The sequence below is a fragment of the Poromitra crassiceps genome (genome assembly GCF_964638095.1).
Source record: "Poromitra crassiceps genome assembly, chromosome: 9".
Lineage (NCBI taxonomy): Eukaryota > Metazoa > Chordata > Actinopteri > Beryciformes > Melamphaidae > Poromitra > Poromitra crassiceps.
Window position 1 is genome coordinate 36,541,467 of NC_139630.1, and position 26,693 is coordinate 36,568,159.

General features: G+C 42.4%; 2 protein-coding genes across 2 annotated transcripts in view; one reads left to right on the forward strand and one right to left on the reverse strand.

Annotated features, from left to right (window-relative positions):
• Positions 1-641: 641 nt before the first annotated feature.
• adgrf3b (adhesion G protein-coupled receptor F3b) lies at positions 642-16,804 on the forward strand (the record flags this gene model as incomplete). Its single annotated transcript, XM_083642966.1, has 11 exons — positions 642-678; positions 1,270-1,419; positions 4,759-4,989; positions 6,606-6,848; positions 7,523-7,663; positions 7,908-8,095; positions 8,238-8,429; positions 8,831-10,138; positions 10,226-10,267; positions 16,432-16,467; positions 16,787-16,804. The coding sequence occupies 11 exons, from the start codon at positions 642-644 to the stop codon at positions 16,802-16,804; spliced, it is 2,586 nt and encodes an 861-aa protein (XP_083499092.1).
• A 3,789-nt stretch (positions 16,805-20,593) lies between these two features.
• Positions 20,594-26,693, reverse strand: part of mep1a.2 (meprin A, alpha (PABA peptide hydrolase), tandem duplicate 2) — a gene marked incomplete at both ends in the record, with an annotated part of 33,875 nt that continues 27,775 nt past the window's right edge. The window contains 6 exons of the mRNA XM_083642967.1: positions 20,594-20,721; positions 21,220-21,357; positions 22,431-22,877; positions 23,154-23,369; positions 25,272-25,418; positions 25,864-26,085. Of these exons, the coding sequence (XP_083499093.1) occupies positions 20,594-20,721; positions 21,220-21,357; positions 22,431-22,877; positions 23,154-23,369; positions 25,272-25,418; positions 25,864-26,085 (1,298 nt within the window). The remainder of the gene's footprint in view (positions 20,722-21,219; positions 21,358-22,430; positions 22,878-23,153; positions 23,370-25,271; positions 25,419-25,863; positions 26,086-26,693) is intronic.

Genomic DNA, 26,693 nt, shown 5'->3' on the forward strand with positions numbered 1-26,693 from the left:
AATAACAATGCAGTCCAGGTCTCTTAAGCTCCTGGTTGGAACTGTATTCATCTACTATCAGGTAATGATGCTCCTCAATCAAGTGTATCACATGTATTCATGGTTGCATTATTTTATGTGTGATGCACCTCACTGACAGCATTTTTTTGGTAGAATCCCACTTGTCCACAACTTAGAAATCAGATGTTATCAGATGTAATGAACAAAATATATGCAAAGATTGTAAAGACTTTATTGATTTTGGAGGGTTTCACATGTGAAAGCACAAATTAATTCAGAGCAAATGTGTGCTTTTTTGGACATGCACATGCTGGTTGAATTGTCTCGTTTTGTATGAAATGACCTTTTAACCAAAGCTGAAACCCTGAAATTTTAACCTGAAGTTAAAACTGTCACATGATGTATGTGACAGTGTTGAAGTAAAAATCGTTAATATATGAAGTTGCATATATGAACATTAAGGAATCAAAAATGTGCTTTGAATTCACATGTGGGTTTTTACCTTATTGAGAATACTTACATACATTACAGGCAATTCTGGAGTTTATGTCCATGTATATTTGACAATCTGAAAAGTTGTTGGGGCCTCTAAATTAATATATTTTAACCAAAGTCTAAATTACATCTACCAGATATACCAGATGTCCCTCTCCAATTCAGTGCCGGTCCCTGGGATGGGTGAGTCACTTTGCTGAGCTGAGCCTGGACCGATAACACACTGGAAGGATAAGGCGGGCGTTTTAATGCATTTCTTACTGTCAACAATTCCTCTAACCCATTGATACCTGATGCAGCATTTGTGTGTGTATCCCTTTAAGACCGGAGAGACAGTCCGCATGTCTGGGAACGCCCACAAAATGTAAAACGGCTGGCGCGCGAGTGGGGTAAAACCGCCGGTATATCTCATGGGCTGACTCACCAAAAGACGGTGCTGCGGCTCTAAACTACATGTTTGGGGGTTCTAGAGCAGAACACAAGACGTCTGCTCAGATGTGCGTTTACTGCGGTGGTTAAATCCCCGATCGTGTCTGCCTGGGCTGGGCTATCAGCTAAATTCTAACTTTGCTGAATGGATAGAACGGGGGTTTTTACCCCACCCTGACCACGCCCCCAGCCAGGCTGAGCCAGCTAAACCAGCGTCTATGACGAGACGTGGCCTCAACCTATCGCGGTCTTAAAGGGATACACACACAAAGCGCAGATGGGTGGAGCTCCCAGGTGTGAATGTGAAGTAAACAGCGCTCTTGTCTCTCATGTTATTTTTTTTAGGTGTCTACATTGCTGAGCTCATGCTGGAGACCAATGTTAGCATGGAAGGCAGCAGCATCCTGTCAGTTCTACTCAATACTGAGTTGGAAATACAAGACAAGGATGGAAATGCTCACAAAGTGATCATCTCACAGTCTGAACTGGTAGCAGGTATTGTGCTGTAACACTTTCCTCTTCATGAGATTATTATTCCAAAGCATGTCTTCTTTAGTGCAGTGGAGGGAGATTTGAGGAGGTGGAGGGGACATGCGACATATCACGGCCACGCATTGGACATGGGAGTTTGGGAAGTACTCAACATGTACTAAAAGCATCAAGTGCCATCCGCATCATTATATTTTGGGCTCATGATTAGTACAAAAATACCCTCAAACACAAAAAATGTATATATATTTTTTACAGGCCCCAAGGTCAGAAATATAGAGACAAAGGTGGCATTCTAAATGGGCAACCTGTGACATCACTTGTTGCTGGACGTTCCGCCTGGCCAAGCAGCAGAACGCCTTAGACCAGCGATTTTCAACACTTTTCACCAAGGACCAGCTCAGTGGCCTTGTGGTTTGAGTGTCCGCCCTGAGACTGGGAGGTTGTGAGTTCGATCCCCGGCCGAGTCATACCAAAGACTATAAAAATGGGACCCATTTGCCTCCCTGCTTGGCACTCAGCATCAAAGGGTTGGAATTGGGGGGTTAGATCACCATATGATTCCCGAGCACGGCACTGCTGCTGCTCACCGTTCCCCCAGGGGATGGGTCAAATGCGGAGAAAAAAATGTGCACACTCAGGTGTGTGACAATCAGTGGGACTTTACCTTTCCCTAATCATTCCACATTAGAGCCACAGACCCCATCTGATGAGATTTGGTCTCTCTGACCCAAATCTGAGATTGTTTTTTATCAACAAAATCCCATGATAACTATCTGTATTATCGGTATAGGTAGAGAGATAACCGTGAAACTGATCACAAAGCCCAGTTTAGACCAAAGATTCACGATGAGACGAGTTGAGACTTGCAACCAGCCCCTGTGACTTGATGAGCTGAATTGCTGGCGAATGGCAATATCAGCCGGCTGGAGTCGAGATGAGACGGGCCAGTTTACATCGCTGCAACTTTCCCCTGCAATGTTCTAAAACGGGTTTATGAATCATTGGTGTAAACTGGGCTTAACGCTCATTCTTCTGTCATTCTTTAACTGTGCTAAATTCTTGTAAATGAAATAATGCTGAAGTTTAACAATTCATCAGTTTGCTAGGGACCCCCAACTCCCTCAAGTGCCCCTGGTGGTCCCCGGACCCCACTGTCTTAGACCACTGAGCTATTATTGTTTTTCTCTGTCTAGAGTGTCTGCTTGTTGGAGACAAATCCACTTGCAACTGCTCTGAAGGTTACATTTGGAGCAACAACGTATGCTACGATACCAATACAACCTGTTGCACTGAGTCTTCTTGTTTCATGAATGTGTCGCACTACACACCCCTCTGCATTGCCAAAGTCAAAGGTAACAGACTTGATGCCAGTTGTTCTCTTCTTCTTCCTCCTGTCTTTTCACTATTTGCACTATTTTCTGTTGAACCATTCATGACTAGTATACAGTATCACAAATTATTTTTTAATTTGTATTTTACATTCTAAATCAAATATAAATTATAAGAAAATAACTATAAATAATTAGGGACCCATCATTTAAAATTTTCCTGAATATTGAAGTAGACGACTATACTTATTGTTACTGTATGTGTATCAGAATTGATAGTCATGATCATTTTTGCAATTAACACAGTTCACATCAATGGATCAGTTACACTGAAATCTGGCAAATGGGATACCAGCAAAAATAACCAGGTACCTTTCTCTCACTTCAAGTTGGTACATAGTTCTGAAGATGCTTGTCAGAATTGTATTTTTTCTACTCTCTTTCTGGTTACATAATTTTCTTCGCTCATAGTTTTTTTTTTAATCCCTTCATATTTTTGTTCATTTGTGTGACAGGTCTCCTTTATTCTGGACAAAAACGCAAACATTAATTATTATTATTATTTTTTCAGATTGAAAGTGCCTTTAAAAAACTGAATGGCTTTGAGGGCATGAATTTCACTGGACCGAGGTATTGTACACAGTAAATATATTGATTACCATAACACTTCAATATAACCTGGGCTTTTATTTGATTCAATCACTGAATTCAACTGGCCTATATTTGGACAGGCGTCTGCACAAAACTCTTGCTCAGCAAAGATGGGAAATACTATCAAATTGTTTATTCATATCAGTATGAATAATACTTGTCTACAAATTAGGCTATTGAATACCATATCAATTACCAGTACAACTCATTAATTTGATCTCGCACTGAGAGACAGCACATTTAGGCCAATATGCACAGAGAGCAAGAGAGAGAGGGAGAGAGAATAGAAAAGGCTCTGCCTGCAGTCATTAATGAGTCAATTAATTGCCATAGCAGCCCAGTAGGTATAGAGGCTCTGAGTGCCATAGCAAAAATCAGAAATCGTAGCCTTTGATTGATTGGTGATAAAAACATAATTGACACAATGAATTAACAATCAGACTGTGAATTACAGTGAAATTTGAGTGACAGAAATCTGTTTAGCATTAAGCATGCACGCCGGCAGTTAAAGTCAAATTTTAGTCAGAATTAAATATGGCTTTAATATGGGTCAAATACATAAATGCAAATACAATTTAATTACTGTTAAAATTACTATTGTCACAAATAAAAGATTACAGTGTAATCATTACCTATGATCTTTCTTTCACCCTTTGCCAACACCTTCTAAGGGAGGACGACGAAAGCATTGCTGACTTTGAGGCAGGTGTCAGTGTCAGATTTGAGACTTCTCGACTTCAAGATACAGTGACAGACCTGGAAACAAATCTTGCTGCTTCAATTCTGGTTGACACTTTAGGTTAGTCAGTAAAATGTTGCAATTTGTGATGACACAATGCTCAAACTCTGGGAAGTGCAGTGCAAAAACACCACAGCAGTGACCAATTTAAGCTGCCAAATGACAACAATACAATTTGTACTTTCTTTATGGTAGAAAACAACATTCAAAAACAAAACATTAAAAAAAGCACAATTAACAAATGGCTACATTGTTACCATCTTTCCAAAGTGATATCCTGAGATGTACCAGGACACCACTGGTCTGATTTTGACAAAATGATGCGTTTTTGCACTGTGTTCTGCTTAGAAAATTACACTGATTTACATGATGGGTGTGATTATAATTAAAATTTAAAATCATACTTTGAAAGGTCATAATAAAACTAGCACAACTTTGATGGGGGGGATCTTGTTTCTGATGAAGACCTGCATCATTTGTGGGTTACAGCAGCTGTTTCACTTGTTTTAAAATTGCATTACTCCAATTTTGCTACATGTAATTAATTGTTACCCAACCCAAATACTGTGTATTTTACCCAACCCTAATAATGTATGTATGTGTATATTGCCGCTCCTCACGCAGGAATGGTGGCCATAGAAGCCCCAAACACGACGGTGTGCTACCGCTCAGATCAGACACTGAAATGCACCTTTGAAGAGGCTACAGGCAGCTCCGGCTGGTACATGAGCAGGAGGAATGAGCGATTTGAGGTCAAAAACGGTGACGTGTCGAAGCTGAACGCCCAGTGCTCCACAAAGGAATACAAGTCTTGTGTTGAGGTCAAGCTCAGTCAGGTGACAGGCAACTGGGCAGGTAAGTAGAGGATTCACAGTGGCTATACTTGCCTTTAGGACGAATCAGTGTGACATCATAACAACAACAAAAGTACTTTTGGGTGCTACTGGAGCAGAAAGTAGTAGGCCTATGAAATAAAGCTGAAAAGCGGTGCCAAACAAATGTTATCTCAAAAACTATACATCACATTGTGATGGAGAGCAGAAGTAGATGAAGGTTCTGATGTATAATGTATGTAGTGATAACGTGTGAACTGTCGCAGTTTTAAAATGTCTGCATTTAGTAAAAAGTACTGTACACTCAAGACTGGCTCCATTCAAACCATTATAAAGGTTTAAAAAAGTATAAAACCTAAACTGCGATTTCTCAAACAGTACAAAATATAAATGAAAGCCTATAGGTGAACTGCTGTTTAAATGAACGGCAGTTGCACCCAGAACAGAAGTATACCAATCCAACAAATATTAGGCTATGTGACTTTTATGCCGGTGATAATTTTGTCATAGTGGAACAAAACACTTCATTGACATACTGGTATGTACATCACCTGGAAAATCTATATTTTTCTAAATTGCTAAAGACTTGACGTTCTGGAGATGCAAGCTGTCGACAACACACAGATTATATTTCATGTAGGACCCTTATAGCCTTTCTTGTGGCATGTAGTAGAAGTTCACCTACTCCAGAATCGAAACTAGGCGTTCACTCAGAAGCTTATCTTATGGTACAACACTGATCTTTACTAGTGTGTACAGTAGCCTAACATAAAATGAATGGCTTTCATTCTGAAATGGCATATAGAATTCACCTTTATTTTATTTTTCAATAAACAATTATTCTATCTGAAGAAAGGTTTCACCAGCCATTCTGTAAAAGTGGACAGTTTTTCCTGTTTTCTTAAGTGGTTAATGTCTCATTCTTAAACAAAACTCGTCTACCAAGTCAAGTCCACATCAGAAAAGTGATGTCAAGACTGATACTGGTCTCAAGTACTACAGCCCTGCCATGGTCCAGGTCAGAACTGGAAGAAACGAAACATGGATGGACAAGCCCGTCTTTATGTCACAAATCACCACACACCGCATTCACACACGTGTCGTCAGCGGCGGCACACACCCACACATACGCTGAGTGACGCCGTGAAATTTAGTGTCTGCATTTATCCCATCGAGGCATGTCCTTCGTCTGGGGGGCAGCCAGTGGGCAGCTTACGGTGTACAGCGCCCGGGGACCATCTTCAGTTCTTTGTCATCGCTGGCCAGGTGACGATCTTCTGCATGGTTTTGGTGGGGGTACATACCGATCTTGTATGGAGGAAGCCCCAGGGGAGCACGGGGAGAATATGCAAACTCCACACAGAGGGGCCCTTTTATCGAGATGGCCCACCTGGGCGGTGGGCGCTGGGGGCATGGGGGGACACACCCTCGGTGCCCAGGCGGGAATCGAACCCAGGACCTTCTAGCTTTGAGGCGACAGCACTAACACTGCGCCACCGTGCCCCCCCCCCCCAAGAAACGCGACTCCATGCAGCTTTTTGTGACCACACTGACTAGAAAACATCAGATCGTATCTAGAGACAAAAAAACAACTTTCAGCTGCAATGCGAGTGTAACTGAAATGTTTCCCCACTACAGGCAGGTATGAGTGTGGATTCACCAGTGGGTCGGTCAGGCACACAGCCAGAACAGAGCTGGCTGTGGCACTCCTGCCTGATGAGGTCACCATGACAATCAATCCTCTGACAGCAGACTGTTCAAAGCCAGGGACCACGTCTGTTGATGTGGAAGTCAAAGCCGTCATCCTGAACAGCTCAGAGACATTTGAGGTTGAATGGTCCTACCGGGGTCAACCGAAAGGTCAACTGGAGGAACCCACAGGTAAGAAGAAGGGATCTATTTATCGATCGTCTGTCTGTCTGTCTGTCTGTCTGTCTGTCTGCCTGCCTGTCTGTCTGTCTGTCTGTCTGCCTGTCTGTCTGTCTGTCTGTCTGTCTGCCTGCCTGTCTGTCTGTCTGTCTGTCTGCCTGTCTGTCTGCCTGCCTGTCTGCCTGTCTGTCTGTCTGCCTGCCCGTCTGTCTGTCTGCCTGTCTGCCTGTCTGTCTGCCTGTCTGTCTGCCTGCCTGTCTGTCTGTCTGTCTGTCTGTCTGTCTGCCTGTCTGCCTGTCTGTCTGCCTGTCTGCCTGTCTGTCTGTCGTAAATCCCATTCAGAAGAAAGAGGCCGCAGTACAAAACAAGCCAGCTTAATGTATATATTTTGACATTGCTCTGAGTAATAGATGTAAATGTGGAGTTTACCGGAACTCCAGGTCAGCTGTCGGTCACAGACAATTATACTAATTTACCTTTCAAATATTTCCCTATTGTCTAAACTTCAGACACTAAAGCTCTTGGTGCTCATTTCAGTTCCCACTGTATGTGGCAATTCTCACCAATATGGGACTTCAAGTAAGCTGAAACGAATGAACGAACAAACGAACAAACGATCAAACAAACTGTGTAGATGTGAACTGAATTGATCAAAATAACTGATAATATCCAACTTCTTTTTTAAGCTTCTGGGGATGAGCTCGTCTACGGTGTTCAAACTCATATCGAATGCAACACACCCACTGATGCGCAATATTTCAACATCACTTTTAAGAACATGAATGATCAACTAAAAAGTGGAAGAGTGGACATTCCAGTGATTTACGGTAACAAATTCCTATTCACAAATACAGCATTTTATGATTGATGGTGATTTTTTTTAAATAGATGAAAAATCTTTCAAGTATGATTTGATGTGGACATAAAGTAGTATTAAAGTGTTACTCAATGGTTGTATAATGTGACAAATCCCCCAGTCTGATTTTGGTCAGAATATTAGGCTACTTTTATATTTACAATTACTTGCATTGTCTTCTCTGGCGTCAACTCACAATTCAGTTTTTTTTGTAGTTGGTCAGGGATCTTGCAGCATGGACGAGGACTGGCCGCAAACCCCAAATGGAGACACGGTGATTAACCGAACATGTGAAGTGGGCAGGGTTGGCTATAGGTCACGGACATGCGAAGCTGGTGATTGGCTGCCTGTGTTCTCCGCCTGTGTCAACGAACAGCTGAACAAAATTTGGAACGCAGCAGAGGTGAGTGAGGCGTTACAATTCAACACTATTGTGCAGGAATATCACTATAATAACACATATCACTGTTTTTGAAAAACTGTGCTTTGTACATGTACATTGTTACAAATGACAATATGGAGAATCTTTATTATTACTTTTCTAGAACTTCAAGCAGGGACTTGGCGCTACCCAGGAAGTGGCTCTGGGTATATTTGCGGGGCTCATGAACAGCTCTAACCCGACTAGTACTACAGATACAGATGGCAATATGGCTGACTTGACCGCATCCATCGATGTTCTAAATATAATGGCCGATGCGTCAGCAAATATCGACTTGACTGAAGATGTCTTTCCTGTAAGCCTATGTGAAGTACTAATATACTTACTCTAATTACCAGACATGCAGCCTTGCTTTTATCTATAGTATTTCAAACTTCAGATTAAATACAGTATGTTGTTGTTTTTTTTTTTACTTATACAGCTAAAGCTGTCATAAAACTATATCTGCATTATTTTAGCATATTGCTCTCGTCTTGTGAAAACCTTTTGGTGATTTTCATGTTTCCGTTTCAGTTAAAGGATGAATTAACCTTTATTTTACCAGGTAGTCACTTGAGATCAATGGTCTCTTTTTTAAGCAAGACCAATGGTTGGCTGCTTGCCTGGGTTCCTTAAAAGTTTATGTTTTTGAGATACATTTACCTGACAGAATAGTGTAACTAACTGAACACTGACATTCTTCACTGTCCTTTTTAGGGGTTTCTTGGCGCAGCCAGCAACATGCTGAATCAGACATGGGGTGGCGTCAACACATCGGTGCAAGAGTCCATGTCATCAAATTACCTTTATTCTGTGGAGGGTCTAGTGAAGAATATCAATGTCAACAACACCGAACGATTCAACACTGAAAATCTAGACCTCCAAATCTGCAGAAAACCTGATTGTAATGCCTCCGTGTTTGACATTGATGTCAATATGAACAGGACCTCCGGAATCCTCAAAACTGTCGCAGTGAAAAATCTAATGGATAAATTAACAAACAAAGTCCACAACACAGAGAAATCCAGCCTCTTAATATCAGCCACACTGCAGGACAACAATGATTCATCCATCCAAATCACACTGGACTTCCCCAAGAACGAACCGGCTTATGACACATTTGTCTGCGTCTTCTGGGACCTCAAAAAGAAAGACTGGTCAGAGGAGGGTTGCAGGTTGAAACCTAGTGATGGTAATCGTACCCTTTGCCAGTGTAACCACCTGACCTCGTTCTCTGTCCTCATGTCCAAGTTTCCCGTCAACCTCCCGTTCCTAGACGAGATCACCTACGTGGGTCTGGGTATATCCATCTGCTCCTTGTTGCTCTTACTCATCATTGAGGCTCTGGTGTGGTCCGCTGTAGTCAAGAGCAACCTCTCGCACTTCCGCCACACCGCCCTGGTGAACATCTCCCTCTGCCTCTTCCTGGCTGACTGCAGTTTCTTGGCGTCCTCCTTTCCTGACAAGCTCAGCGACACCTTCTGCCTAGCCTTCACCGTGTGCAAACACTTCTTTTTCCTGGCCATGTTTGGCTGGATGCTGTCCCTGAGTGTCATGCTCGTCCACCAGCTCATCTTTGTCTTTAACCCGCTAAGGAAACGAGTCTTCATGTTATTTGCCAGCTTCATAGGCTATTTTGTCCCCATCCTCATAGTGGGAGCCAGCTATGTGTACTACAAATACACCAAACAGCCCTATCACAATGAGAAAACCTGCTGGCTCACCTACGAGGGGCTCTTGATGGGCTCCATGCATGCCTTCCTCCTCCCTGTGGGAACGGTCATCATGATCAACTTCTTCTCCATGGCCGTGGTCATGCTAACTCTGCTGAAGTCCTCCATCCCTGATGACAGCAAGGCAGATAGTAAGGCGGCGGCCAAAAGTATCCTCAAGGTGGTCGTCTTCCTAACGCCAGTCTTTGGAGTCACATGGATTCTGGGCTTCTTTCAACTCAGTCTGGACAGTGACAAGGGGATCATTGTTACTATTGTTCACTACAGTTTCACCATCCTCAATTCCTTCCAGGTATTTTTGAAACAGCTAAAAATCTGCAATGTCTGTGCAAACATAAATGTTTGGAAATTGTTATACTAAACTCGTCTTTATTTTCAGGGCCTCTTCATTTTTCTAACAGGGTGTTTTGCAGAGCAAAAGGTAGGATGGTCATGTATCTTTATCAATCATTAAATATCACTCTGTCACTGTTATATGTTGATTATATATCTTTAATTCTTCAATTTTACAGTCACCTTAAATATGAGGTATTTACCAAGTACTATGTACAATACTTAGAAATGGCAGATTTTTTTTTAATCGCTGGTATTATTGTAACCCTTTATAATAACTGCACACTATTAAGCATTAGTTAAGTATTAGTAAATACTTAATTCTAATATAATCTAACGATTGTATTTAATCTAATTTATAAATGCTATGTAAGGCCTAGTCATCACTTGAGATCACATGAAATACTGAATAACTACTAACGAGAGCCATAGAGATATAAGAGTTGAGTCATCTCCACTCACTCCAATGGATTTTTTTTTACCTCGCAATAGTTCCCAGAAGTAAGGTTCTGGATTAAGCATGCAGCGCTCAGGGCCGTAACCAGGGTTCCGAAATACGGGCGCCGCCGAAAAAAATTTGAGTTTTTTCCCCCCCTTTTTTTAGCCATATTTAGAGTAATATATCATTTTAAATCAACATTAGGATTATACTGTTGTGATGTCATTATTCAGTATATTCTCTTTCATGTCACCACCTGCTCAGCTCTCCTGTCAACATAATTGTAACTAACAAACACAAACTGTTTTAGCCAAATTCATATCAAAATTACACCTACAAACACAGGTACACAACCCAAGCCGTACACAACACACAAAGTCATCATCGATAATAAAAAAAACATACAGAGGGACATTTATTTATTCCTGATAGGAACGATTGAAAAATAAAATAAAATATATTATGTTGTTTTTAACTTTACACCACCTCTTTTTGTTACTTATTGGGTCATGAAACTGAAACCATGCATATAGCCACCTGCATACCTGACTTCGGGAGCTTGGCAATTGGCATCATGCATGATTACAATGAGATGCACCCACTTTAAACCTGAATAAAGTAATAAAACCACTAGTAAACCAGTAGGCGGCGCCTGGCCTGCTGTTCAGTGAGTGGCCTGGCCTGGCCTGGCCTGCAAAAAAAAAAAAAAAAAAAAAAAATTTTTTTTTTTTTGCAGGCTGAAATATTAGGGGAGGTCCGGACCTCCCCGTCCTCATAGCTAGTTACGGCCATGGCAGCGCTGTAGTGTTGCAGCAGAATGGACCGTTTTTGTTCTTTGAAAGGGTAGGATGTTTAAGGAATCAAATTGTATATTATCAGCATTATCTTATGCATTCAAACGTACTTCCTGGAACTATTCCCCACACACACTATGCTACGTGAGTCAGGTGACTATGAAACATTTGGGACTTCTAATATATAATCTATTTAACAATTGTATTTACGGTAATCTAATTTATAAATGCTTTGTAACCCATATATAGTCCTCATTTTAGATGATTTCACACAAAATACTTAAAATACGAACTACCCTAATTACATGGGGCATGTCTAGGGGGTGGCCAGGGTGGCACCTGGGGTGACCTAATCTACCGCCCGCCTGGTCCGCTTGGTGACTTTCTGGACGAGCTGGACACCCTCCTCTCCGTCTTTCCTGAGGATGGTACTCCACTCATCCTTCTGGGAGACTTCAACATCCAGCCAGTAACCTTACAATCTCTGCCTTTCCTTAACTTCTTCTCATCCTTTGACCTTTACCTCTCTCAATCTCCTCCTACTCACAAAGCAGGGAATGTGCTTGACCTGGTCTTCACCAGATCCTGCTCCACCTCTAATCTCACTGTGACTCCTCTTCCTGTATCCGACCACCACTTTATCACCTTCTCCCTTCCCATCCCCCTCCCCTCCTCCCACCCATCTCCCCCTCACTCTACCACCACCCGACGCAACCTAAAAACTCTCTCACCCGACTCCCTCTCTTCTACCGTCCTCCCCCTGCTTCCCCCTGCCGAGCAATTTGCTCTCCTGTCCACTGACAAGGGTTCCACCACTCTTCTCTCCTCTCTCTCCTCCGCTCTTGATTCTCTTTGCCCACTCACCACTAAGCCTGCCCGATCTTCTCCCCCTTCTCCTTGGCTGACTGAATCTCTGCGAACTTATCGAACTGAGCTTCGGGCAGCTGAGAGAAAATGGAGAAAATCACATCTCCCTGAAGATCTCTCTTCCTACCACCTTATCCACTCAAACTTCACTGATGCTGTCTCTAAAGCAAAAACCTCCTTCTTCATCTCTGAAATCCAGTCCTCTGCATCCAATCCCAGTAAACTGTTCTCCACCTTCTCCACGCTCCTCAACCCTCCCTCCCCTCCCCCTCCCTCCTCCCTCTCTGCTGATGATTTTGTAACCTTCTTTACTAAAAAGGTGGATGACATCAGCTCCTCCTTCCATCCTCCAGGCACCCTCACTAATGGCTCAATTCCACCACATTTAACAGCCCTGCACAGCTCGTCCCCACTCGGCTCTAATCGTTTCGGCTCGATGGACGTTTTGCTTCCACCGCAGATCATCTGCCCCCACCCACCCCCGCCCCCGCATATAGGGTTGCCAACAGTCCCGTATTAGCCGGGACATCCCGTATTTGGGTCAAAAGAGACGTGTCCCGTACGGGACGCCACTTGTCCCGTTTTTAAGGGAAGAGGCATATATATTGCGACCTGTCTGTCTGCTTGCCTGTGTGTTTGTGTGCTGCATGAGATAACCCGAAGGGCGCTAGGCCGACCCCCCCCCCCCCCCCCCCCCCCGTTGGTCCGACCGTCCCGTATTGCTGGGATGGAATGTTGGCAGCCCTACCCGCATAGTAGGCTATAACATAACATTACAATTAAATCCATCCACAGAACTTTTAAACTGAAATACTGGTGCCTCTAAATGACCTACAGTGTACATGGGCGAATCTGACAATCGGCCAGGAGAATGGATATCACTTTGTAGTTAGTCAAACTCAGGCATGCGCTGCGCTGCGCGCGGACGGAAGAGGCGCAACAGAGTGAAGCCTGCCCTGTACCCCGCGGCCTCTCACCAGGCAAGACCGCGGCTTCACCAAACACCCGCTGCGGCCTAGCGGAGCGCTGCAGCTCAACTAACGACAGGAGCTTGCTGAGCAGCTGACTTTTTTCACTCTGAAAACAATTGAAACCACCGCCACGACTTTATTTCACCAGAGGCGAAGGCAGCAACACAAAGACTGATGGAAATAACATAACAGAAGAGAATGTAAGCCCACTAAACTGGTATGCAGCGCATTGACAGTCAGTAGTTAGAGTAAACACGATTCTGCCTGGCCAATCAGTCGTCTACAATGTTTTCACGTCACCGTATGAACCCGGGTTCACAGAATAGAACCTCGACGAAGCAGGTACGAAAAGTAGCACGACTCGACCCCAATACAACCCGGGCTGGGACAGTTTAAACCGGTGGGATGAGACAATTTATCGAGTCGAGCGGAGCGGGATCGCGCTACTACCTGCGGTGGAAATGAGCCATAACACTCCCGACTCCAATCCTGCTCCTCGGCCCCCTGTCCCTGGATTTCCTTCCTTCTCTCCCCTCTCTCCTGATGAAGTGCTTAAACTCATCAGCTCGAACCGAGCCACTTACTGCCCCCTCGATCCTATCCCTTCCTCTCTCCTCCAAACCATCTCACCTAACATATCTCCCTTCCTCACTACCTTCATTAACTCCTCTCTGTCCTCTGGTTTGTGTCCCGCCTGCGCTAAAGACTGCAAGAGTCAAGCCTCTGCTTAAGAAACCCTCCCTTGACCCTACTGCTATTCACAACTACAGACCTGTCTCTCTTCCCTCATTCCTTTCCAAAACCCTCGAACGAGCAGCGTCCGAACAACTTTCTCTCTATCTCTCCCAAAATGACCTCCTGGACCCTCTGCAGTCCGGTTTCAAGGCCTCTCACTCCACTGAGACAGCTCTTCTTGCTGTCACAGAGGCCCTTCACACTGCTAAGGCGTCATCCCTCTCTTCTGTTCTTGTCCTCCTTGACCTGTCTGCTGCCTTCGATACAGTCAACCACCAAATCCTTCTTTCCACTCTGTCTGACCTCGGCATTTCAGGTTCTGCACTCTCCTGGTTTGCTTCCTACCTCTCGAACCGCTCATACCAGGTCTCATGGAGAGGGTCCCTCTCCAGATCCTGTCCTCTTACCACCGGTGTCCCCCAGGGCTCAGTCCTGGGCCCCTTACTTTTCCTTCTCTATATCAGATCTCTTGCCTATGTGATCTCTTCTCATGGCTTTTCTTATCACTGCTATGCTGATGACACCCAGCTTTTCCTTTCCTTCCCCCCCTCTGACACTCAAATCGAGGCTCGCATCTCTGCATGCCTCAAAGACATTGGCGACTGGATGTCTGCCCACCACCTCAAGCTCAACCTTGGTAAGACAGAGCTACTCTTCCTCCCAGGAAAAGACTGCCCTCTCGCAGATCTCTCCATCTCCATTGACAACACCACTGTACTTCCCTCCCAAACAGCTAAGAACCTTGGGGTGATCCTTGACAACCAGCTGTCTTGCTCTGCCAACATAGCTGCTACAGCACGCTCCTGTAGGTTCTCTCTCTACAACAGCCGCAAAATCCGTCCCTTTCTCACAAGAGAAGCGACTCAACTCCTGGTCCAGTCTCTTGTCTCCTCCCGCCTGGACTACTGCAACGTGCTCCTGGCCGGCCTACCTGCCACCGACATCCGACCGCTTCAGCTCATTCAGAACGCTGCAGCCCGTCTGGTATTCAACCAACCCAAATTCTCTCACGTCACTCCCCTCTTCCAGGAGCTCCACTGGCTTCCCATCTCGGCCCGCATCAAATTCAAGACACTGGTACTGGCCTACAGGGCAGTACACCAGTCAGCTCCCCTGTACCTGCAATCCATGGTCAGGTTCCAAACCTCTCAGCGCTCCCTTCGCTCCTCCACCAGTGCAGGTCGCCTCGCCCCTTCTTCGCTACGGGGGCTCAAAAGTCGCTCATCCCGATCTCGACTCTTCTCGTCCCTGGCACCTCAATGGTGGAACGAGCTTCCACCTTCGGTCAGGACAGCTGAATCACTGCCGATCTTTCGGAAAAGACTAAAGACACACCCTTTCAGGCTCCATCTGGGCCCTTCTTGATCTAACTTCGTTCTCTCTCTTTCAAAAAAAAAAAAAAAAGAACTAACCTTGTACCACTAACCTAAACTTGTACCACTGTTCCTTCAGAAGTTGTAGTTGTCATAGACTGTGCTCCATAGTTGATTGCTCTATTGCTGACAAAAAATGTGTTATTGTAAGTCGCTTTGGATAAAAGCGTCTGCCAAATGACGTAATGTAATGTAATGTAATGTGACCAGTCAGGTTTCAGGGGTGGCCAGGGCCACCACTGGCCACCCAGACACGCCCCATGTAATTATGGTAGTTAGTAGCAGAGTGATTTAAAGAGAGAGTGGCGCCAATGGAAGTCCCAAATGTTTCATAGTCACCTGACTCACGTAGCATAGTGTATGTGGGGAATAGTTCCAGGAAGTATGTTTGAATGCATAAGATAATGCTGATAATATACAATTTGATTCTTTACACATCCTACCCTTTCAAAGAACAAAAACGGTCCATTCTGCTGCAACACTACAGCACTGCATGCTTAATCCAGAACCTTACTTCTGGGAACTATTGCGAGGTAAAAAAAAAATCCATTGGAGTGAGTGGAGATGACTCAACTCTTATATCTCTATGGCTCTCGTTAGTAGTTATTCAGTATTTCATGTGATCTCATCTAAAGTGATGACTATGCCTTACAAAGCATTTATAAATTAGATTAAATACAATTGTTAAATACATTATAGATTAGCTTATTGATCAGGAATAAAACATTTAGAACAGTTTATGAATTGCTTACTAATGCTTAGTAATGTATGAACAATGCTTTATAAATGATGAATTAATTATTTACTAATACTTAACTAATGCTTAATAGTGTGCAGTTATCATAAAGTATATTATTAATCAATTCAGGTAACTCCACTGGACAAGTTTAGGATGGCAACAGACCAAATCTAATGGCATACCGGTAATTCCGATTCCAATTAAATTAGACTGTAACTTGCGATTCTTGCCATGTATTTGCCTAGTAAATAGGGTGACTGCAAAATGAAGGGTTACCAATTTATTGATCAGCTCCTTTGACTATAACCCAACCCATTTGTGCTATTAATAACAGGTTCGAGAGGAACTTTTCAAGTTAATAATGGCCAAGGTAAGTTTAGAATAAGGTCTGTCCACTTTTACATCATAAAATGAAGGAAACATGCATGCTTAATTTAGTTGATCTCTCCCCTCAGACACCATCAAAAGGAAAAAGTGAGAGCATGAAAAATTTGACTTCCACTTCCAACACAAAAGACAGATGAAGATTGAGGTCCGTATTATATTGGTATCATTAAACTCTTTTACTTGTGTCCATGAATTTATTGCGACTTCAATGCTACATCTTTACCATTTCAGTGAGCATTGAATTTCAAACCTTTATGACAGAAAATATATGTTATACATATTTTGTCATCTCTGTATTTCAGAATGTGATTACTGAGTAAACCAAAGGAGACTGCAATTCACCTGCCGGCAACGCCACAAGAGAAGACATCTGGCAATTTGCTTCGTATTGGACTAGTTCCTTGACAGCTCTGGTCAAGGCCAAGGTGAAAATAAATTAATGAGTTTTGTGAAATAGGAGACTGATGTTTTGAATATATTCATTCAAGTACTTGAAAAGTATAATCATTATCATCATCTGAAAATAAGTGAGCCTGGATAAAAGACTCCACTTCCTGACACAGAGCTGACTTCAAATCAATCTCAAAACCTGCCCTGGAAACTAAGTTCCTGTATAAAATTTGATGCCAGCTTCCTTCCTCTTCCTTTCTCTTTGATAGGCCCTGTGCAGATGCGCATTGCATGTTGTTGTTGTTGTTGTTGTTGTTGTTGTTGTTGTTATAATAATAATAATAATTATTATTATTATTATTATTGTTAATGATGATGTTTTTTTAATTGGCTTGTTCTACCATACAATTTTATTTCAATTACAAGTCCCCATATATATATATATATATATATATATATATATATATATATATATATATATATATATATATATATATATTAGGGATGTCACTATATATCGTCCCACGATATATCGCAATATCAAAATGTGACAATATGTATCGTTGAGATGAAATCTCATATCGCGAGAAAAAGAAGCTGAACATGGTGGCACTGATCTGCATCTGATTGCATGCTCGCTCTCCTTTTCATTGCTTTGTTTGAACAGACGAGGGACGTTACGGAGGATGAAAATGGTGAAATTACTCAAATTAGCGTGGAGGATGCCCCCTCAACTTACAAATCGACCGCATTTTTTTTTTGTTAAAATATCGTATCGTTATCGTGAACCCAATATCATGTATCGTATCGTGAACTGAGTGTATCGTGACACCCCTTATATATATATATATATATATATATAATTATGTCTGTCACCTGCTGATGGGTGCCGAGGGGTGCGCCGCGATTGGCGAGCCTACCGGCGCAGCCTGCGTGCAGCTCCTCGAAAATGTGACTCGACTCAGCTGACGCGAACAGCATGAGTATAATATAATATACAGTAGATGGGGAGATAACAGGAGAGAGTGAAACCAAGTATATGCACTACATTATCTCCTTGGGCTAACTTCTAGCCATTGAAATCCTAGTGAAATCACAAAATTTACTCATTTTGCTGGGGACTCCCCTGCGACCCCTCTTCAAGCTGATTCGAGTGTATAGGACCAGCTGCCGCCGGCAAGGCTCCAAGTTGAGGTGATCGTGGAAATATATTTCCAGCTTTAGTTCCAATTAGGTTAAATAAATATTTAGCAATTGTGAAACCTATCAAATGAAGTTTCGGATGTCAGTTCAGTGAGTTTGTACTGGAAGATTTTCAGGTAAGAATTAAGAGAGGTGAAGTCATGCTGTATGTGCCAATTTAAATTTTGTTACAAAAATCTTCGGCGATGGGGCAATCCCATAGCCTGACATCGCCAGACCATGGGTCTGGAAACTCTCACTTCAATTTAGATTTCCAGGGGGCGTTATCAACGGCGCAGACCAAAATGCCTCTAGACACAATTGGATAGACCTACAACCAATCACAGCAAAGAACGTGTGACATAGCTCACGTTTGAACAGCACTCCAAACTGTCTCTGGCGCTCCTCTGTCAGTCACTGTATCAAAACCCGCCCCATATTAATAAACCATTGTGATCGGCCCGTTTTCAAGTCAAGTCAGGTCAGGTCAGGTTCATGCATCTGCCAGAGCAAATCAAACATGAGCTCGCAGATTCATCAGGTTCCCAGGCTAGCAATCCCATACAGAGAGTAGATAAATGTCAGAGACGCCACTAAAATAGGTGCATATTTTCCATTATCAACATAAACCACCCACACGGTCAATGGTTTTGGATAGGACTGAAATCACCCTGTAACCACATTTAGTAACATTTTGCGAGTGAGAGAGATTTTGTTGTATAGCTACAAAACAGTCTAAGTTTCTGTAGCTCTGATGACATTTTAATAGTGTAGATTTTTACTTGGCGTTATTACTGGTATGTGAAGTTTTTCCATGTAAGCTGCAGTTACTGTGTGATTTGTTAATGGTTAGTCTTAAAGGGGCAGTTCACTTTATTTTTTAAAGTCTAGTAGTCCTATTTGTTAATTACCAATGATGATGTTGATTGGTTGAGTTCTTTCTCAGCACAATCCATCCTGTTCCTCATAGTAGCTCTGGGAAGTTGGGCAAAACCGAATGCAAGGTCAATGGGGTCACGCTCCTGTATGAATAAGATGACTGAGGCTCACTAAAATTTCATCCAGTCACACAAAGTACATTTCAGTCAGCTTCAGTCAGCTTGTACATACAAGAGCATGACCCCATTGGCCTTGCATTAGTTTTGTCCCAACTTTCCAGAGCTACTGTGAGGAACAGCATGGATTGTGCTGAGAAAGAACTCTACCAATCAACATCATCATTGGTAAGTAACAAATACTTTTCCACTTTTCAACCAGCTTTGTATCATTACAATGTGGGTACTGTAGTACAGTATATATGCAGATGAACAATGTTTACCTTCCCTCCATGTTTCCTGCACCGAGAGCTCCCCTTCATCTGCTGGCAGAGACTCTGCCCCTGCCAGCTGGTATGGCTCGTTAAGGCTCGTTAAAGCTCTCCATCTGAGTCCATTGTGGGCATACAACAATCTGTGAAACAATCTGTAGCTCGAATAACAGCCATGTGAGCCGGAGCAGCTTCAAGATCGGGGCTACTTCCTAGAACCAGTAGAGCAGATCCTGAAGCCACAGAGGCGCAGAGATAGAGAGAGCTTTTGTTTTTTATGCCGTTTTTCACACTATAGCCTACCATGATTTCAGATAGATAGAGAGCTGGCTGAAAAGCGGAAAAGTTCTCATTTAAACCGCTTTCTGACAAATAATGAATGCATCAAATGCATAAATATGACAGCCATGATGTGGTCCTCCTTACATGCCCAATAATGTAAAACACAAGCACTATTTCTTTATCAGCTTTACATTGTGGCATGGGTAATGTTATCAGTCCAAGGTGGTCACCATTTTATGCACTTGCTCCATCAACTCAAAGGGATACTTTGACATTTTGAATTTTAGTCTGCTTTTAGCAAACATCCATTACATTTGTAGGGATGAACAGGTGGGAAATTGCATCAGAGTCAACAAGGTAGCGATGGTAATGGCGCGATGATGGCAATACTGTATGTCATTTTAAGGGTAGAACAAACACAGAAATTGTTTTCAATGTGTTTTTAATCCATTATGCATTGAAACTAATTTATTGGAAGTTACATAGAACAAAATAGATTATTTAGGAATAGTCAGGCTTGGTTTAATAGTTTTGTTGAGTAGCAATTACAGTACTGTACATTTATACTATTTTACATCAGCCAAAGTGATTCACTTTACATTGGCCTGCCATTGCCTGTCTACTCTTTGTGCGTGTAACTACTATATTTGTCACAAAATATCTAAAGAAATAAAAGGAAATTAATATAACACTTGTTTTTAATTGTTCACGCTATGCACAATTGACAGATTTAAATTCAAACATATTTTCATAGCATGAATCCCTCCAATAGACTACATGGAGTATATAATTGCTCTTCACATACATATACACATAGCACAGAGGTTGAAGTATCCCATCAATGTTGTCAATATGGGTGTTGTAGTTCTGTTGGCTGTAGTGTTTCCTCAATAACCTTTAATTGCAGTGGTGATTGGGGGAGATTTTTGGTTTAGTTTCCATATCTGTACTACTTTTGATCCTGATTTCGGATGGCTGCTCTCATTTCCTCCTCTCTGATTGGCTTCTCATCTGTGATGTCATTACTGGGTGTGGCTGGTTTGACGGGCACCTCAGTCTTGATCAGGTGGGTCAAATCTAATGGAACAAAGGGAAAATGTTATATTTTGTCATGGCGGTCTCTGTGAATCAGACAGAAAATCCTATAAACCAGTGGTTCTCAACATGTGATGTGAGGACCACCAGGGGTTCTTGAGGGGGTTCCAGGGAGTCCCCAGCAAATTGATGAATTGTTAAACTGCACCATTATTTCATTTACAAGAAGTGAACACAATTAGAAAACATAGAAGAATGACTATTTTGATCATAGTGTCACTGTCATCTCTCTACCTACAATACAGAAAGTCAGGAAAATCTGGACAAAATGATATATATCATTGGGGCCCTAATATAGACTATATTAGGCATTATGAAAAGGTTTGAGAACCACTGATATAAACTACAAGCATGTATTTTGTTACACTTTAAGACAAAAGTAAATGTAGAAAAGGAGCACTGACAAACTTCATCCCAACTGTATATTGTGTGTATCAGTTTGGTGTAGCCAGGTAGAGCAGCTCATTTTCTCACTCTCACCATTGAAGTCAGCTGTAATGATGAGATCATCGTTCTTGAGGAAGCTCCTCTTTTGCAGCTTTTTGTGAGAAATGAAGGTGGGCCAGCCATAGCCACCTTCTGAGATGGGTGTTGGCCTTTCCCAAAAGGTATTGTTATCTGAGGGGGGGAAATAATCAAATAAAAAAACTTTTTTCACTTTCTATCTGCTGCATGCCACAACACAGACAGATGTATGTTATAACCACTACATGCTGATTTGATGTTTTTCTTTTCTTACATAAGAGCAATATTTTGGTCAACACATTTCCTCTTGCACCAAGCAGGTGTGACATGTAACTAGAGGCTAATTTTGATCAGTTTTTGCACCATGTGGCCAGAAAATATTTTCAAAGGGAGGAAGTTAAATAAACAAGGAGCTAACAGCCCAATTCATACTTGAGTCTACCAAAAGTGGTGTGTGTTGAAACCCTACCCCTTTCACAGGTACACCTCTAATTGACTCAAAGTATGTCAATTAACCTATGAGAAGCTTCTAAAGCCATGACATCATTTTATGGAATAATTTTCCAAGCTGTTTAAATGCAGAGTCAACTTAGTGTATGTACATAAACTGGAATTGTGATATAGTGAATATTATAAGTGAGGATTATAAGAGAAATAATCTGTCTGTAAACAATTGTTGGAAAAATTACTTGTGTCATGCACAAAGTAGTTAGCATGAAATCTGTGGAGTTAAACAAATCGTTTTAATGACTTCAACCTAAGGGTATGTACAGTAGACTTCTGACTTCAACTGTAGACATAACCACAGCATTCTTTACTGAACCCTTCTTAGAGGGTTCCAGATGTAACTACCTACTGTGAGTTCTAAGTACTGTAGAATCAATTAGTAAGGGCTCTCTTCAGAAAGGGTTCCACCTAGAGCCAAAAAAGGTTATCCTATGGACAAGTCAAAGAACCCCAGAACTAGCAGAATTATGCATAATTGGCCTAATGGGCTTACTTTGGCTGTGAATCCAGCCTTAATGTATGTCTTCTAACTTACAGTACAGTATACGTGTATTATGATGGATTTAAGAATTAGAAACAATGGACTGTCAATGCCATACCATAGGTCTCATTTAAATTCTGGTTAATGACAATCATTTTGCCCCAACTCTTGTATTAAAATTACTAGCCAGTAGTGAATGTCCTAATTCCTCAATGTCAATGAATAAGACTTGGCTCACCAGAGGTGAAACTAGCCGTAGCAGACATCCTTAGTTTAACATCGGGGTCCTGGTCCATGATGGTAAGGATCCCCTGCCTGTTTTTCACCGGCCACTCCAACACTGCATCATTTTCCCCAATGCAGAGGTATATTTCCAAGCCAACATAGTCTTGGTATTCACTCCAATATCCATTAGGGTAGATGTTGATACGGAAAGAGTAGCCCTCTGAGTTGTAGAAGCACTTGCTCTCAACCGGAGTGCCAGTAGGCGCGGTGGTGAGAAGGCCGGTGAAGTTGTGGATATGCCAGACGGCCCTGGGGCAAACTGTCTCACTAAGAGTGATGTCATCGATTAAGATAGCGCCTGAGGAGCTGGTTGATCCTCTGATGCCCTGGAAGAGATAGCGGAATTTCTCTGTAACCTTGAGGGTCACATGGGCTACTTGCCAGGCATCGACTCCATCACCTACAAAAGACGAAAAGTAGGTTATTCAGGGACTGAATTGACCCAGACATGACATTATTTATCAATGAAAAGGAACTATTTCATATTCAATAAAGTGGAGGTTTGATTGATGATATTGCAGTGCTAGGATTCATCTCTCGGATCATGAAATTAACCCAAAATAAGGTATCAAGGATGTGGAGGTAGTTTACAAACTGAATTATCCAAGTGATCCAGAGCAATAGAGAGTAACATTAGATTGTTATGAAGGACATAATGGATATCCAAATACAATACCTGTGATCGTGTGGATCTTCTGGAAACTGCTAACAGCCCCTGCCCCGTCATAAGTTCTGACCCATATCACCAGTCGGTCCCCTGCAGCTCCTCTCATCTTGTAGAAGAACTGCAGGCACTGCTCTTCTCTCTTGGGGTACAGGATCCGTGACTCCAGCACAGCGCTGTTTCCCACCTCACCCGAGGAAGTGTCAAACCTCATAAAGTAGCCAGCACCTAGAAAAAGACGGGGTGATGACTGCATTGTCATTTGATTTTTAAAGACGATTGGTGTGAGAATAAAATGTATCCATGTCTTTTTACAATGTGTTACTGTTATGTTATCCCCCCCATCCCCCCCCTCCCCTTTTCTCCCCAATTGTAGTTTGGCCAATTCCCTGTCTCGTTCGTTGCTCCACCCCTCTGGCAAACTGGGGAGAGTTGTAGACTAGCACATGCTTCCTCCGATACATGTGCAGTCTTCAGCCGCTTCTTTTCACCTGACAATGAGAAGTTTCACCGGCAGGAGGTAACATTTGAGAGGATCACGTTATTCACCCGAGTTCCCCTTCCCTCCCATACAGGCACCCCGACCGACCAGAGGAGGCGCTTGTGCAGCGACTAGAACACATACCCTTAATCCGGCTTCCCACCTGCACACACCACCAATTGTGCCTGCAGGGTGCTCGACCAAGCCAGAGGTAACACAGGGGCTCGAACCTACGACCCTCGTGTTGGTAGGCAGGGAATCATGTTGTTATGTTATATTATTTGTTTGTTTAAAGCAGCATGAATGGACTGGAACTAATAATACATAGAGACAGTTTTAACTGAAACAAACTAAAACTTTAATTCTAATACCCCGTTCAAGACAACTCGGAACACGGGAAAAAACGAGCTCTGACATGTAAAAAATGAATTGAACGGTTGTCAAGGTGGAACTTACAGGTCGGAATTTCCGGTATAATTTGTCCGAGTTGACGTCATCAAAGTGTGGGTTGACCTAATTTGAGGTGTAATTATGCAATATGTTTATATTGTTTATATTTCGCTCTGCTTATAGCAATATGTTGAATTCAACAGCTATTTCACCAATAAAATTAGCTAGCTTTGTATCTTTTTGTCACTCTGAGTTCAAAACGGCGTGAAAGTTCTGAGTTCCAAGTTGTCTTGAACCCAGTATAAAACTGTTTTATATGGATCTATACAAGATCAGGAAATCAGTGTTGGCAGGCAGGTATGATGTCCAATGTGTGGCCCTTCACTTACTGTAAGTCAGTATGGCCCTGTGGAAAAAGAAATTGCCCACCCCTGGGCTAAATGGTTGGGTTGGGTGTTGTTATACTATAATTTACATTTTACATTAGGTTATTTTTAGCAGATACTTTTATCCGAAGCAACTTACAATAGTATATTTTGGCAACAGTAGTGAAATCAATGGTGCACCAGTATTCGTCAGCTACGTTTTTTTAAAAGGAATAAGTAGCATTGTTGAATGTTGTTTTAAGAAGGAATAAGTAGCTTTTTTGTAAGAAGAAGAAGAAGAAGAAGAAGAAGAAGAAGAAGAAGAAGAAGAAGAAGAAGAAGAAGAAGACGAAAGACGAAGACAAAGACAAAGACAAAGACAAAGACGAAGCAGAAGAAGAAGAATGGTTAGTCCAAGAAGGGTCCAGACTACAGGTGTAGCCTGATGAGGTGTGTTTTTAGCCTCTGCCCGAAAGATGGGCAGTGATTCAGACGTCCTGACAGAACGGGGGAGCATCTTATCTACACAAGTATCTGGCGCAGAACCCTAAACCCTCCCACCTCTTTGAGCTATGGTGGCCTGTATTTGACACAAACAATAAAGTAATTTTCCACAATAACAAGTCAGCTAATTAGAGCTCCAACAGAAATTGTGAGGGTTAGGGTTACTTTGGGACAGTAAAAAGAAAAGCTGAAAAAAAGCTTTGCATATGACTTGAGCAGTGAAGTCATATTCATAGAATCCTTATGGCTCCTGATTGACATTTTCAGCAGCATTATAACCTCAATTCAAGTTTATTTATAGTATAATAAAAACAAGAGGTGTGTGTGTGTGTGTGTGGGGGGGGGGGGGGGTGATGGGGGGTAGGGGGGATTCTAGTATTTGCTCAGGACCTTTGCAGCGTCCTGCCAGGGTTTGGTCAGTATCAGCTGGAGTGCTCAGGGTCTGGACCCAGTCTGCATTGTCCATCTCATTCTGGATCATTCCACAGATGTTGATCAGCTCAAACGAACACTGGTCCAGCAGAGTAAGGGTGTTAGCTAGAACAACAATGAGACAGTGGTTGCACAAAGCTGAAATTAATTTTCTTTGTTGTCTTCACTGGCCATGTTTACATACACACACAAAATGTGATTGCAATGTGATTAAGCAATAACATGAGTAAGGTGGCATGTGGGACCCATGTAAAGTAATCACAGTCAATCATAGGTAGAGTACTGCAATTTTATTTGCAAAAATAGTTTAGTCAGAACATGTTCATGTACTCTATCTTAATCACATTTCTTAGTTTAAATCAACAATCATGTTACATGTAAACTGGATTATTAGGGAGGTGTGACTTCATAGAATCACATAAACATCTTAATTGCATTGATGAATTACTTGGACTATTGGCAATAGTTGCTTCATGGTGCACATTGTAAACAGAACCACTGTTATACGTAGTTTGCATCATCAATAGGCAGAGGGCGAGGAGTCACTCACCACAGTCGTACATGCGGTTGAGCCTGGTGAGGTCTTCAGCGCTGAAGTCCAGCCGCTGTCCGATGATCTCGTTAAAGTATGGTATAGTGGTGGTGATGGTGGGGATGCTCGCGTTGATGTTGAAGGAAAGGGGTCTGTAGTGCATGATGGACTCGTAGTCATACGGTGTGTTCAGATCAGTGATATTGTCATCCCCATACTTGTTGAAATTGTGTTCCTTTCCTATGAAGGTAGAGTGACACAAAGCACGCCAACCTTGTTTTCTGGGCATAATGAGGAGCCTATTCTAGTTGTATTTATATGGCCTTTTATCCCAGTCAAGTCTCAAAGGTCATATGTCATAAATAGCATACTGCATCATGCATAATGTATTTTACATACTACTGTAGTCTGTAGCCTATATACATCATCACATCATACAGTACTTATTAGTTACTAGTCAGCTTCAATAGTGGATGGATATGTAAGTGTATAGTCACAGTAGGCTATACCCACTACTTCACTACCCTTCATTGAGCAACATCAAAGGAATAGAAGTTATTTCACTCTCTCACACACACACACACACACACACACACACACACACACACACACACACACACATGCACGCACACACGCACACACACACACACACACACACACACACACACACACACACACACACACACACACACACACACACACACACACACGCTTCAATTATCTCTCAAGACAAAATCTTCATGCCCTCTCCGGTCTCTAGGTACAGTAATGGCAGCATTTACCAATACATACATCTAATTCCTGTGTATTTCCTGTGACAGACACACACACGCATGCACGTACGCACG